This window comes from Chionomys nivalis, chromosome 13 (assembly GCF_950005125.1).
Source record: "Chionomys nivalis chromosome 13, mChiNiv1.1, whole genome shotgun sequence".
Taxonomy (NCBI): domain Eukaryota; kingdom Metazoa; phylum Chordata; class Mammalia; order Rodentia; family Cricetidae; genus Chionomys; species Chionomys nivalis.
Genome location: NC_080098.1, coordinates 74,132,860 through 74,148,748, shown reverse-complemented (window position 1 = coordinate 74,148,748; position 15,889 = coordinate 74,132,860). Strand labels below are relative to the sequence as shown.

At 46.7% G+C, this 15,889-nt stretch overlaps 1 protein-coding gene across 1 annotated transcript in view; it reads right to left on the bottom strand.

The window, feature by feature from the left end:
- The window catches only part of Dapk1 (death associated protein kinase 1), a 147,247-nt gene extending 140,620 nt beyond the window's left edge, over positions 1 to 6,627 (bottom strand). The window contains exons 1-2 of the mRNA XM_057786914.1: positions 6,454 to 6,627; positions 5,967 to 6,138 (exon numbers count right to left, since the gene is read on the bottom strand). Of these exons, the coding sequence (XP_057642897.1) occupies positions 5,967 to 6,028 (62 nt within the window). The 5' untranslated portion in view covers positions 6,029 to 6,138; positions 6,454 to 6,627. The remainder of the gene's footprint in view (positions 1 to 5,966; positions 6,139 to 6,453) is intronic.
- Between the last annotated feature and the right edge of the window lie 9,262 nt (positions 6,628 to 15,889).

Genomic DNA, 15,889 nt, shown 5'->3' with positions numbered 1-15,889 from the left:
AGGGCAGTGGCTGCTAGCTCCTGTCGGTTTTTATGAAACCCTTCTAGGAAGAGGCTGCAGTTACAGAGGCTGAGGAACTTTCGGGAGGCGGGGCCTGACTGAAGGAAGCAGGTCACTATAAGTGAAGCTTCGAAGGCTACATACAACCTGATCTCTAGCTGCAGCCACTCCTCCGATTCCTGGTCCACCAGGACCTGACAGGGCTGCCACACTTTCCCGATGACAAACACTGACATTCTCTGCTGTTCATGCCTTCCCTGCCATGGTGGGCTGAAAGTTGTGAAACCACGAGACAAAAGCCCCTTAGGCGTTTTCATCGAGTATTCTGTCCCACGAAGGCCAAGATAACCCATAGGCTATCCTCAACCATCCTCACCCATAGGCTATCCTCAACCATCCTCACCCATAGGTTATTCTCAACCATCCTCACCCATAGGCTTTTCTCAACCATCCTCTGCGACGTGTCTGTTGGGGTGCATAGACGTGCAGAGTCGCCCAACTTGAATACCAGTTTCCTCTGGCTCTGGCAAGGGGGGAATGGCCACAGCCTAAACATTATAGACCACAGCACAGCCTGGGCCAGGGTCCTTAGGGGATCTCTCTCGTCCCCTACTGACCAGCTGTCCTGGAAAACCTACTGTGACTAAACATTGAGCAGAAGGGAGGATGCTGACAACCCAGGCTTCCTCCAGGCTATAGTTCCTGAGGCCTCAGGTTGCCTAGCACCAAGGGAAGCCACTCCCCTCCTGTCAGGACATGGCTTCCTGTGACTAAGATCAGAAAGTCATGGCTACTGACACCATGTTTAGGTTGGGTATACACAGCAACTGCCTCAGAATTAAAGACACATTTCCCTGCTGAGTTAGTCAATATAACCCTGACTTTGTCATCCTGCACCCCATCCCCAGACACCATCTGAGGGGGTGTTGTGCCTCTCCACCCACTCACCCACCTCTCCCCACCTGACCCAAGAGAAATGGTCTATGCCTTCAAGGTGTGACAACCGCAGGGAGGCAAAGGACACAGAACAAGGGAAATGCTCCTTCTCCAGGTGAAATGTGCTTAGCTCATGGAATGAGTGTAAGCACCCCTCTGGGAACACGGCTTTCTTGGTTTCCCTGAGGCTCATGAATACAACTTACCCTTCAGGTAACTAAAGGCGAGATAAGACACACGCCCAGAATGGAAAGGCTTGTACGCAGGCCCAGAAAGTCAGCTCCAAACCCCCTCTGCGACTAGCCACACGGAGCCTAAGCTCAGGCCCAGGGCCAGAACACAAGTCTTCCACCGCCAGCCTCATGCCTACCTTCCTACGATTTCTCATTTTCAATTAAAATGCTTATGGATTTTATGACAAATGGGGAAGGTAATAAATCTGAACTATAAGCCTCTAACCACCGTCCAAGCCAATGCGAAATATTTAATGCTCCACTCCACTTGTTTCTGCTTAAAACTGATCTGTCTTGGAAATTTGGGCAGTCATGCTCTTTGCTGTTGGGTGGCAGGGAATGCAGATCTGAAGGCTTCATTCCCATGAGTGGCAGCTTTGCCATCTTGGGTGTCTGTCTTCATCATGGTCACTACTTTCTCAAGGCCCCCAGTGATGCTTCTCCCAAGGACTCATTCAGTCAATCACCGCACCTTGGGTGAGCACCTACTAAATACCATGCACCTAATTCAGCACTAAAAATGAAAACACAGTGACAAAGTCCAAGGTCATTGATCCCTGGGAAATCAAACAGGCTATTACTGGGCAGGTTGACGCCTGCCGTGACACAGAAATGTTACTGAATGAACATTAGGCAGTGACTATGCCCAGAAATCCAGGGCCATTGTCTCTAATTCACCTACGACCACATAAATAAAGGCATCCAAAGGGTACACCAAGACAAGCCCACTCTGCATTGACAGCACTACACCTCAACCACCAGCTACACTTTAAATTCTCTGTGTACAGCTGCCCTGGCAGCTTGGAGCCGGGTCATTCATGGATACACTGGCCTTGTGTCTTCAGCACACATCACACCCTGCAGAGAGGATTGCAGGGACACTGGACCACGGAGCACACTGAGAAAGAACTCCCAGCAAGCTACAAGGATCAAGATGAGCAGTGTCGTAAAACCCAGGGGACCTGATCCTACAGACAAGTCATCCACCTGGCTCCTGTAACCATGGAGTGGTTGCAGATATACCTCAGGGCTTGGGAGTGCTTCCTGTGTAATCCAGGGGACCAGGAGTTCAAATCCCAGCACTCACACAAGTCAGGCATCCCACACACTTCTGCCACTCCAGGTCTGAAGAGAAAAGTGGAGGAAGACGACTAGCTGAGGCTTGCTGGCTGCTAGCCTACCTAAGAAAATGTGAGCCAGGTTCAGGTAAAGAACCTGCTTCAAAGGTACAAGCAGGCAGCGACAAACGAAGGTACCTGATGCTCTCTTCTGGGCTCCGCACGTGCGCACCGGTGAGCACACCTGCACACACACATGCACATACACACATGTGCACATACATACACACCTGCACACACACCTATGCACACACACATACACACACTGCACACACAACTATGAACATGCACATACACACACACCGGTACACACGCACATACATACAAAATAATAATAATAATAAACTCTGATCATAAAAGAGTTCCTAAGGAAGTGGGCCTCAGTCAGACTAAGTAAGTTCAGACAAGGAGACAGAAGACAACCAGTACCTCAGCAAAGCAGCGGACAAGGAGGTGCCCAGAAAACTCACAGGTCAAGCTCAGTAATGGCCAAGAGTATAACTAGGGTCAGTGGTAGGCCAGTCAGCAAGCAGCTGCCCAAAGGCCCAGCTGAAAGAAGTAGCCAGGCATACTATTAAAACAACCTAGTATTACAGCCTTGAAAAGGGGCTCTCACCACAACACTTCTTAAGGGAGCACCACACACCATGGAAGGAGCACTGTATTCTCTCATCATAACTCTACTTGGGGAGCACCACACACCAGGAAAGGAACACTGTATTATCAAAATCCATCTTGGGAAGCACCACCCACCATGGAAGGAGCATTGTGTTCTCTTATCTGAATTCCTCTTGGAGAACACCCCACCATGGAAGGAACACTGTGTTTAGTCTCCCAGGAAAGGAAGGGAAATTGCTAGACAGCCTCCTCAAGTTAGCACTGAAGGGTACCAAAATTTCCTAAAGACAATGGTCCCCTCTGCTTCTACTTGGAGGACAGAGCTCCAGCCTTGAGCTGCATTAATCTGAATCAAAGAGGTCAGAGATGGTCAACCACAGCAATGGCCTCCACCAGGATGCTTTTCATAGAATGGCTCCCTTCTCTTCCCTAGTGGCCCACTGAGCTACCAGCCTGTCTTAGATACCTATCTTGGGGTCAGTTCTACAGATAATCTGTTCTTGTTTACACCTCATAAACTGTTTCCACACCTTACATGACCTGATTTTCACAACTTCTATGAAATAAGCACTGGGCTTATCAGTTATGACCTGGGAGGTGATAAAGCCATCAAATTGCAAAATTCGGTCTAGGCTGCCTATCCATTGGTTGGTTCATCTGTCACTCCTGCAAAAACATGGTAGTTTTAAAATTCTCAACAGTCAACAGGAAGTTCTACAGTCTTAGGCAATACACAGAATACACACACACACACATTCAAAAGTCATACTCCTGCAGTTTACCCAAGAAAAATACAAAGTGTGTTCTACTTCCCTAAAATTCTTCCTTTCTTTTCTAGATGAGGATTTTCTTGGTCCACTTATAAGATGAACCGCTCTATTTAAAGATTACTAAATAAACCTAGATTTATTTAGAGAGACAGCTCCATGCTTGAGTGCTTGCTGCTCTTCTAGAGGACGTGACTCACACCAGGGGGGCTCATAACTGCCTGTAACTCTAGCTCCAGAGGATCCAATACCCTCTTCCTGCCTTCATGGGCACCTGCACTTGTGTGGCAGATTCACAGGCTCACAGATAAACTAAATGAAGTTTTAAACTCTGAATGCTGGTCTACTTAGACTCTTCGTAAGGCTCACAGTTCTGAGCTCGCATCACCCTCCCTTTAGGCCACAGACTGTCCGTTTCCATTTCTCTGCCCTTGAATTCCTCCCTTCCACTCCCCGTCTTCCAGAGACATCTCTACCTGTGTACTGTACATCAACGCTTCTTTGGCAGAAGTGATGACATCCAAGATGTAAAACCACAGGGTGCAGAAGAACCTTAGAAAGAGCCAACCACGTGCTTCATCTTTTGGCAAAAACAAGAGCAGCCATCACAATAGTTCACATACATGTTTTCTTTCTTAAAATCCCAACTCCCAGCTTCTCCAGAGCAAGTTTTCAAAGTTCCCAGGTCACACAAATTATTTAATAAACAACTTATCAATTAGTCTTGCATGGAGAAGAGAACAGTTAGATACTGACGCAAAGACAGAATCAAAATCAAAGTGGAACACAGTGACAAATGAGCAAAGCTCCCCTGTCATCACACCCACAAACGAAGATCAAAGCCCGTTTGCTAACCACAGGCAAGCCTCCCTCTCCTTTCTCTAAACACACAATTCCATGAAAAGATCTTAAAGGAAACAGAGTCAATACATCTTATTCACAAAACAACCATCTCGCCTCATTTTTTACCATCTCTTTTTTTTGCAAGATAATTTATAGACTCTGGCAATCTTTCAGCAATGGGATGAGAAATTTTTCACCCTTCTTATTTTCTAGCCCCCCTGGGAAAATCCCACACACTCATCTTGCTATGAACCACAGGAAGAGAGTGGTTGAATTCCAGTTAAGCCAAGTATTTCAACTGCACACTCTCGACCTCAATCTTAACCATACCCATGAAATGTGATCTTTCAGAGCCTAGCCTTTCAGTCATTCATTAAGATGTACGATAACGGTGTTCTCCCCCCAAGTACGGGCTCTGCAGAGGCCTCGGTCTATCTGAGAATGCACAGAAACGCTATGGGCTATAACTTTTTAAAAGATCTTTTACATTCCTGGGTAATCTGAATATTTTAAAATTTTAGTTAGGTATCTTCCAAAAATCCTATTAGGTAATAAAGGGTGTGGGTTTTTTTTTCTTTTTAAATTTCCTTTCTGTGAAGAAAAAAAAAGCTTTATAGAAGGCCATTGGGTATACATGGAAAAATACAAATTTCAACACAAGCACTGTGTGAGTAACTGCAACTATGTTTGTTTATCAATCCTTTTGCCTGCTTTAGTCACAATGCCAACACGCAATTCCACACGCCAAATTTTAAATAGAGTATGAACACTGGGCTATTTGCTCACATAAAGCACAGATCAATAAACCCTGCGGATTAATGGAAAGAGTCACTCAGCAGTTGCCAAATGCTGCCAGAGAAATCTTGGTGCACCTAGACACTAACACACCCTGCTCAGCACCACAGCCCCCACAGTGTGCTGGTAGTCTCTGAATATAGACAGCCGCCATAAACGGTACCAAGCTTAGCAGCAAATTCCTGGTGGGAGTAAGTTTCAAATTCCAAGGCCAACATCTGGCAAGTTCCACACCTACCTACGAATCCTGGCTGATGTGCACTAAAAATCCAGCACAAAGGGTGAGTATTAAAATGTTAAACGCCCATTAATTAACTTGTACTCTGCTTAAAGCACACATAGATGGTCCCTCCAGTTGCAGTTAAGAGTCCTGGCGTTTGCCTCATTGTCTCAGAAGGGAGACTGCTGACAGGAGTTGGTGCTCACAATGAAGTCTGGTCTGGTCCAGGGGTTTAGACCACACTCTGGACTCCCACTCCACCCCTTGGATCAGGCAACTTATTCCTGGTCCCTGGCCTTCGCGGGTTAGGCACTACCTCTTCCACCATCGGCACATCCCAGAGAAGGGCCAGAGAGAGGCACGCCTGGCTTTAGCAGAATCTGTTTACCGCGCACTGCCCCCCACACCGAGCGCTTCCGCCTCCCTTTGCTGGTACCTGCCCAGTTCCTCGCCGGTGTCGTAGTAGTCGTCCACGTTTTCCTGCCTGAACACAGTCATGATAGACTGTCACGCCTCACCAGAACCCAGGCCACTCCGGCTCCGCCGCCCGAACCATTCCCACCGCCGCCGCGCCGCTGCGGGCCCCTCATGCACCAAGCCGCAGACCTCTGAGAGAAATGGAGAAGAGAATGAAAATGGCAAACCTCAAGGAAATAGGGGTTCTCGGGGCTCGGCTCCAGTCTCGAGGCCTCCCGCAGGTTGGGGCCACGCGCGCCCTTTGTTAAAGCCCGGGCTGGGGGACCCCCACGCCCCACACCGCCGCGCCCCCAGCCCCGAGTCTGCGGTTACCCGGCTCCCGCCTCCGCCTCCGGACGACGCGGGGACAGCGGAGGGAAGGGACACAAAGCGCCCGGCCCGGCCACCTGTTCCCCCGCGCCGGGGCCGCCCTACCGCTCTTCCCGCTCCCTGTGGCGGCCGCTCACCGGCCCCGCAGCTCTCGGCCCGTGCGCCCTGCGCCCCGTGGCGGGTCCTGATGCGGGGCACCTCCGAACGGCCTCCGTTCCCTTGCCTCGAGCGCAGCTCGGCCCCTCAGGGACGCAGCCACCACCTTCTCCTCCTCCTCCCTGTCCTCTTCCTCCGCTGCGCTCGCGGCTCCTCCCGGCTCCGCGCTCCCGCCCCGCCGCGCGCACCCCGCACACACCCACTCGCCCGCACCGAGCGCGCGCCCCACCTGTGACTTAGCGCCCGGCTGCCCTCTGCCGCCCGCTTCAGGGTTCTCCAGAGTGAGAACCCAACAACCCGCGTGGGCCAGGCGGTGTGCTCCGTGCCAGAACCACACACACACACACACACACACACACACACACACAAAACAAAACAGCAGGTTTAAAAAAATAAATCAATAAAATCCTGCCCCGGAGACGCCAACACCCTGATGGAAACGATAGCAAATAGCTAGCTTATAAATAAGATTGCTCTGTTCTTCTGTGTTGACAACAAAACCAACAGAGAATAACAGGGGTCTCATCAGAGCGGGCAACACCAGGACAGATGTTTTGAGCTAGAATGAAGGCAAGGTGTGCGATCCACGAAGGAAAAGGTTGAGCTATCAGAAGCCTGACGAAGCTTAAGAGGCCTGTCAGTACCTACGATCATCGGTTGTTGATGTTGAAACAGCAAGTCCTGCTTGAGCTATGCTAAGACACGAAAACACGAATGAAAACCACCGTAGGCATATCTTATGCTAGGTGCATGTTCAAACGATGGTGCTTTGCATCTCTCAGATTAAATGAAACTTTATTAAAATTAATTACAACTGTTGTTATTGTTTTTAGCCGTCACAACAGTTCACAAGCGCCTTGCACTGGAATGCTGGGGACTGGCCACCACACTCCAGGTCCACTCGTGAAACTGGTAGGTATCCACACATCCATTTTTCATTAAGTCTCTCTCTGTGTTCCCAGCTAAGCGGAATTCTCAAAGGGAATTCTATCCAGCTTCCTAGAACTGCCAAAACTCATCCGCTAACCCGGCTGAGATTTCATATCCAAGCCACTGCTCAAACTCTTGATTCATCAGAAATTTTCAGCTGTGGAGGCTTGGGGCTACAAGAACAAAGTAAAGCAGAAGAATGCTCCTCAGGCTACGTCAGATTCTAATCTTAAATATTTCCCCAGGTAGGAGTGGTCGCACACACCTGTAATTCCAGCACTCAGTGGTAGAGGCAGGAAAATCAGGAGCCTAAGGATAACCTCAGCTACATAGCAAGTTGGAGGCTATCCTGGAGTATGCGTCTCAAAAACAAAATCAAAGATATTCTTAGTGGCCCATGGGAAGAGACCATCAGGCATGAGGAGGTAACAGTGACCTAAGTGGTAGATCTGAGAACAGATACAAAAGTATCTTGAGAAATACAATGAAGATCAGCAACCAAAAGGTGGGGGTGGGGGTGGGAATTCATTTTGGAAACAGAAAAATGAATACATCTGTTGGAAAAATGAAAAGCATGGGAAGAAACTTGGAAAGTGTTTACTGATGGCTGGTTTCCTACAAAAACAAATTTATTTTCCAGGTCACTAAAAGGATTGGATCTACTTGGGGCCATTAGGGCAGATTACAAGACATTTTTCTGGTGTCATGAAAGAGCAGAGTGGAATTTTGATTTATAAATTTTCATCTAATAATCGTAAGGCTGTCTACCAGCTGCACAAGCTTAGATGAAATCACTTACCCAGATCTGCACTAATTCAGGCAAATGTTTTAGAAAAGGAGACTGTGGCAGTTAAAACAATGTCCATAAAGTCATTGACTTTCCTCCAATCAAAATGCGAATTTAATGTTCCTCCAGTGAAGACAGGCCTCCCTCACCCCTCACCCTGGTTTTTTCTAAAATAATCTGGGGATAGCCATACTGGTTGGTTTCTTTCCAATGTTAGAGCAATCTCTCTCTCTCTCTCTCTCTCTCTCTCTCTCTCTCTCTCTCTCTCTTTCTCTCTCCTCCCCCTCCCTCCTCCCCTTCCCTCCCTCCTTTCTTCTCTCCTCTCTCCCTCCTCATTTCGAGGACTTTCAGAGAGTTTCCTCTGGAACTGCCATTTAAACAGATAAAAGCAGAGAAAACAAAGGATTCGCCCTACCCAGTTGGCTCTACCCACCCCTCCAGTCACCCAGCCCTGGGCAGTTGACCATGCTAGCTCAAGTCCTGTGAGGATTACTGTGGGGTGATTTCTGGTAAAGCATTAGATCACCATATAAGAAAATCAGGAAAAGCTAGAGGAATCTGAAAAGGCTCAGGGAAATGTAACTTTGAGACACGCCAGGGTCAAGGCTGGAGAAACTATTCTCTCACTGAATCTTTTTTTACACAATTATGTAAATTGAGTTTTTCTGGTTTATAGTTTATTTTCTTAGTCTGTTTCATCACCTATAAAATGGGGACAACTTGAGTTTGATACCCCAAATCCCCAGTAAAAGGACAGAAGTGACTGCAGAAAGTTTTCCTCTGAACCACACACACACACACACACACACACACACACACACAAATAATGAACGAAGTAAAGGAAATAATGTACACGGGGACAATTATCCTTGTATCCTCTGAGAGAATCTGAAGAGATAATCTGTGAATCATAGCTGTGTGTATTACACAATACATCAGGCTATCTGGCATGGATTTCACAAAACGTTCTAAGCAAAAACAGCTCCAAGGAACACATCTTATTTGTAGAAGACAAGAGTCCTCCTGGTATAAGATTTGAGCTACAAAGGACGTCCACACAAATGGCTGATTACAATACACACCAAGACCTATGACAATCACGGACATGGAATTTCAACCACAGTATAGATTTCAGGCTAATATTTCATAGTTACATTAGTCTGAATAAAACCACTTTCTGTAAAAAAAAAAATCTAACTCATCTCAGAGATTTATCACAGTAAAGATTCATTTCTTGTTTCCAGGGAGTTGGAAGAAGACTAAGCTCCATGATGTCACTCAGGGACCCAGGAAGGTGCCATCTCCATGACGTCACGCAGGGACCAGGCATGTGGTGATGGATTCATCGCACCCAGTGCAGGTTGCGGTCTCTTCAAGATGATGAAAACAGAGAGCATGCAGACTCTGGAGGTTTGTTAGGTTTGAAGTTAAGATTTAAACTTCTGTTTTTCTTTCCTTCCTTTTTGTTTTTCTGTTTCTTTGTTTTAATTAGCAAGATAGTATTAGATCAAAGAAAGATTCTTTCAGGTTAGTTTTCAATAATATAACTTTAGTCTTACCAAGATAGACATTTTTAACAATGTAACATTAGTCTTACCAAGATAGACATTTTTAACAATGTAACTTTAGTCTTACCAAGATAGACATTTTTGCTGGGCAGTGTGGCACACGCTTTTGATCCTAGCACTTAGGAGGCAGAGGCAAGGCCAGCCTGGTCTACAGAGCAAGTTCCAGAACAGCCAGGGCTACACAGAGAAACTCTGTCTCGAAATAAAAAAGAATGGATGTTTTTAAAAGATATATTTATTTTTATTATAGGCATGTGAGTGTTTTATCTACACATATTTACATGGTCCGTGTGTATTCCTGGTGCCTGTGGAAGCCAGAAGAAAAATTGGATTCCCTGCAACTAGAGTTATAGGTGTTTGTGAGCCAAAATGAAGGTGCTGGGAACGGAACCCCAGTCCTCTGTATGAGCAGCCAGAGCTCCTAACCACTGAGCCATCTCTCCAGCACCATGGGCAGATATTTTTTAAATGATACCATGCAGAATATGCCTGCACTTTGGTTCATTGTGAAAGGTGTTTTCCTTGGAACTGGAGAGATGGCTCAGCGGGTAAGACGGCTTGCTGCTCTTCCTGAGCAATGTTACAAGCATTGGAACTCAGTTCCCAGCACCCACATCAGGCAGCTCACAACTACCTGTAACTCCAGTTCCAGAGTATCCATTGGCCCCCTGTGGCCTCCATGGGGGGACAAGAGGGCTGCAGAGGTAGCTCAATGATTAAGAGAACTGATGGCTCCTCCAGAGAAGCTGGATTCAACTCCCAGACACATGGCAGCTCACAAACATCTGTAGTTCCAGTTTCAGGGACTCTGATGCTCTCTTCTGGCTTTTAAGAACACCAGGCACACTCATAGGGCACACACACACATGCACACACACACACACACACACACACGGGGGCGGGCAGACAGACAGACACCTAGACACATAAAACAAAAAGAAATAAATCTCTCTTAAAAATTACTGAGCTTATGCTGCCTATGGTTTAGCCTTGGGTTCCAGAAAGCACATGGCAGTTTTTCCAGCACAATCCTCAAGCAAGCATGAGTTACCATTTCCACTGATTTGATTCGCAATCCTGAGACTCTACTCTGTTTAAAACTAGGGGTGCACACAGACATCAGGGCCTCTTCCCTCTGCCAGGTAACTCAGACTGTCTAGAGAGGCTGCCATGTAACTGTGCTAAATACACTCCCCACCAGCATGGCCTTTTTAGCTTTCCCCACCCTTGTGGCTGAACTGCAAAACTTATTTAATCTTTCCTTAACCTTGGGTTGATAGTGGATCTGGCCAATGGGAAACATCAGCCTGAGATCAAAGAACAGGGAGGAAAATGAGAACAGAAAAGTTATTTCCCAGACCTGTTTATGGGGTTTCCTCAGCCAGGGTCACACAAAGCAGGGCCTCACCTCTTCTGCATGGTTTTGGCTGTTCCGTCTCTCTTGTCTCCTTCAAACCCGAAGGTCTTGGCAACCCCACTGCCCCTAAGTCTCACCCCCTCCCCTTCAAACTTAGACATCATCGTACTTCTCCAGAACCCTGGTGATTAGCAAGAAAAGCATTTCAGGGAGCTGTGGAAACAAGATGCTAGGTCTTAAACCCAGACAAACGGCTTAACTGAGATGCCTATTTAATATATGAAAGGGGACCTGGCTGCCAAGTTCTCCTAGCATCCCTCAGTCCCTACCTGTTACAGGGTCCCCCCTTTCCCTTACACTTATCTCTCCTGCCACGGGCTGGGCTGCCCTTCCCCCAGCTGCTTTTCCCTATATAATCCAGCCATTTTGGTTACCCAGTCCTTCCCCCCCCCTTCCCCTCCTATCTCTTAGTCTCCCTCTCCTCATAAGACTCAGTTCAGGGTCATGTTCACTCTGGACTCTTCCAGATGTCTCTGCCTCTGGCTATGTTCTCCCTCCCATCTACAGTAAATCTCCACCATCAAACCTAGGTGCAATCATGTCCTTTTTTGTATTTCTTTTTCTCATTCATCAGGGAGGATTCAGGGGTGGGAGGAGTCCAGGGTTTCCAGGAAGCTCGCATTTAATAGATCTATGAAAGATGAAAACTGAGCACGGCCAACTGGGATGATGGAGGTGAAATGGGGCAGGGCCGAAGGTCACAAGAGAGCAGGATCTAGTCAACAAGAAAAGACACAAGAAGATCCGGATTGTGACCTTCAGGCTTCTGTAAGCAGCCAGAACCTAGGCAATGAGAAGACAGGTTAACATGAAGAAATGAAGAAGCTATTCCAGCGCCTCCAGGGTTTGAAGAGGGTGGGAGGAGAAAGGGATACTTGGGATGACTTGAAGTTTGGCTGGGTGGTTAGATGTTGCCACCATGTAGACTGAAATACAGGTAGTCAAACAGTTTGGGAAGAGAAGATAAAGTCTGTCATAGAGATATGGAGGTTGACATTAAAGATGCCCAAGTAGAAGTGGGCACATGGGGAATGGGGTTGGAGAACTACCAAGTATATGAAGGTCCCACAGCCCTGGAAGTGGCTGAAGTCACCTAGGGGTAAGATGCTTGAATAGAAGAGAGCTATGGGTCTGAATCTCCAAACAACTGAAGTAAACATTAAGAGACAAGAATGCCTGGTGAGCAGCTATAGCTTGCCAATAGATCTGATGAGATGCGGATGTCCCGTTTGTTTTTTTTTTCTTAGACAGAGAACAAGTGGGGTCAATGTGAAACATTGGTGGTGCACGCCTTTAATCCCAGCACTCGGGAGGCTGAGGCAGGCGGATCTCTGTGAGTTCGAGGCCAGCCTAGTCTACAAGAGCTAGTTCCAGGACAGGCACCAAAGCTACAGAGAAACCTTGTCTCGAAACAAACAAACAAACAAACAAACAAGACCTTATGAAGAGCCAGGGTCTCAGAGTACACCCTACATTTGTTTCTCTTCTCAGCGAACAGCTACTAACTTCATCTAATCGGAAGCCTCTTACGAGCTTCATCTCCCAGCTGATCTTTTCGTCTTCCAGAGTTGGATTGAATATTTACGATATGACAGGCACAGCACGCACCGCACCTCCCACTGAACCGGGCCCTATTTCCAGTCCCTCTCAGGTCCCTTCCCACAACTCTGATCCAGGCTCCTGTCACTCTTGATTAGGGTTAGTAGAGGTGGATCATGAGAGGCTGTCAAAAGGTAGAAAATCACAGACGGCGGTCCTGTATGCCTGTCGAAAGGGACACATAGCATAACTTGAAGTTTGGCTGGGTGGTTAAATATTGCCACCACATAAGCTGGTTTTAAAGATGAGAGTTTCCATATTACCTGTGTGGCCTTCTAGGGATTTGTGATCCCAGTGTCAAGGCCTTATGGGCTTTTGCCTGCTGTGCTTCTATGGCCTCTCTCAATTCCCTCTCATCCAGTTTCTAATGTTCATTTATTATTGAAGTGAAATCCAGACACAAGCCCTCAGCCTCCTACCCCTATTAGAATTGGATGAGCCAATCATACTCACCTGTAAAACTCAAACTTACAGCCCATTGATGTAGGGAAGAGTTACTTTTTCCCCACTGAGTCTACTTTTTCCCCTCTGTGGTGGCTAATGGGCCTCTCTAAAGCCTTCAGACCTGGCACCGTATATTGCTATTTATTTTCCTTTCAGCAGAAATTATGGTGAAATATTTTCAGTCCACATCAGAATTTCTCCTTTTTGTGTGGATAGGTGTTTTAAACACCACAAGAGATTCAGTCTCAAAGGAAGCCTCTGGGCATTCCGGCAGAGTTCAGAAAGTGAAAGCCTCATTACTCAAGCCGGCGACATGATTCACAGTCTCTGTCACCGCGCTTCATAGGATTTATAGAAACATCGCTTTTAAAAAAGACAAACTCGCCATGAATTTTCCCGAAAGTGCTTGTCAGCCTGAAGATTTGCAAGGAGAGCAGAAACCACTGACGTTGTGGACATCCTCAGCGTGACATCCTCAGACCAGGAACTTGGCTCACATACCCATGAGGCTGCAGCTTTCTGTTTAGAGGGACAACGTCCAAACGCACACACATATATAATACAAATGGTGCAATTATTTTGAAGCTTGAATATTTTTTCTATTTCCCTATTTCTAAAAAAAAACTTAATGATGAAATACTGTAAGGGCATGCCCATCGCACACACCTCAGGAAGTCAGAGCTGACCACTCCTGACAGCCTCGTGAAACCAAGTGTCAGCAGTTAATGTCTGCCCTCTTACGAAGCACAACTGCACTGGACACACCACCATGGGCTTTATCGTGACAGGTATGATGTCACACACAATTTGACGTCGCTGTATTGAAAGTTCTAATTAACACTGGGTGGTGGTGATCCCAGCACTTGGGAGGCAGAAGCAGATGAGTCTCTGAGTTTGAGGCCAGGCTGGTGTACAAAGCAAGTTCCAGGACAGCCAGGGATACAGAGAGAAACCTTGTCTTGAAAAACCATTTCAAGGAGAAAAAGAGTTCTAGTTGAGACAGTTTGCTGGAGCCCAGTGACACATGGCTAGCGACATACATGGAAGACTGAGGCAAGAGGGTTCTGAATTTGAATTTGTTTTTGCTACCCAGTGATTCAAGGCCAGTAGGGAAACATAAGGAGACTTTGTGTCAAAAACATGAATAACTAAGTAAACATGAAAATAGAATAGTGTGTATAGAAAGCATTAGCCATTATTTTGTAGCTATGCTGACCTTAAGAGCTTGGAAGCTGTCTTCCAAATTCTTGGAAGAGTTTGGAAGTTCTTGGCACGGGTCACTTACTGAGTGTCTGTCCAGGAAAGTATGACCTAGTTTGTGTTTCCTTCTTAGGAAAGTTCTCCAAAGCAGTGTCTTTCAGATTCCTAAACATAGCTCAGGAGGATGCTCTGCGCGGACGCTGTTTACATCAGTGCTTGTTGCACGAGGATGTACTCTTTGATCAAAACTTAAACAAAAGTATCTCAATTTCTTTCCACTGTTCCTCCCTCAATTTAATTGCAAATTCTTATTATTAAATATAATAGAGTTCCCATGGGGTTGGAGAGTTGGCTGAGTGGTTAAGAGCACTGGCTGCCCTTCCAGAGGACCTGGGTTCTATTCCCAGCACCCAGATGAGAACTGTAACCTAGTTACAGGGGACCTGATGCCCTCCATGGGCACCAGGCAGACACATGGCACACATACATATGTGTAGGCAAACAGTCAAACATACAAAATAAATTTTAAAATGCAAGATTCCTCTGAAAACCCCACTTACAATTTTCTGATACAGTATCAATAATACACCTATAACAAAACTCTAAAATTTTGAGCATTTCTGATGAAAATCAGCATGTGGGGTAGCAGGTGCTGAATCTGGAAGTGTGGCAAGGAACCCTAACCCTCCAGCCATGGAGAGCTAGACACACTTGTTGAATTTTCGTTTTATTCTAGTCCCATGTTGGAATGCCAAAATGTGGTTGGTTGGTTGGTTGTTTTTGATTTTGTTTTTTGTTTCTTTTCCTTTTTTGTTCCCCTTTACTCTTTTTTGGGCTCTTTTACTCTTTTGGTGGCCCACCACCTAGCTCTCAAATACACACACACACACACACACACACAAGCTTAATTCTTTTTTTTTTTTTTTTTCTTTTTTTGGTTTTTCGAGACAGGGTTTCTCTGTGGTTTTGGAGCCTGTCCTGGAACTAGCTCTTGTAGACCAGGCTGGTCTCGAACTCACAGAGATCCGCCTGCCTCTGCCTCCCGAGTGCTGGGATTAAAGGCGTGCGCCACCACCGCCCGGCACAAGCTTAATTCTTAATTATAAATGCCTGACCTTAGTTTGTCTTATTTCTGGCCAGCTTTTCTTAAATTATTCAGTCTACCTTTTGCTTCTGGGCTTTTTGTTTTTCTTACTTCTGTATATCCTACTTTTCTTCCTACTCTTGGCTGGCTGTGTAGCTGGGTGGCTGTGTAGCTGGGTGGCTGGGTGGCTGTGTAGCTGGGTGGCTGGGTGGCTGTGTAGCTGGGTGGCTGTGTAGCTGGGTGGCTGTGTAGCTGTGTAAGAAAAGTTGCGTTTGGTTTAAGACTCCAAAGGGCTAGCTACCTCTAATGGTAGTGGAGGTATGGCAATAAGGCCAGAAGGGTGGGAGATCACGTCCCAACATCACATAGGCAGCAGATAGAACAAACT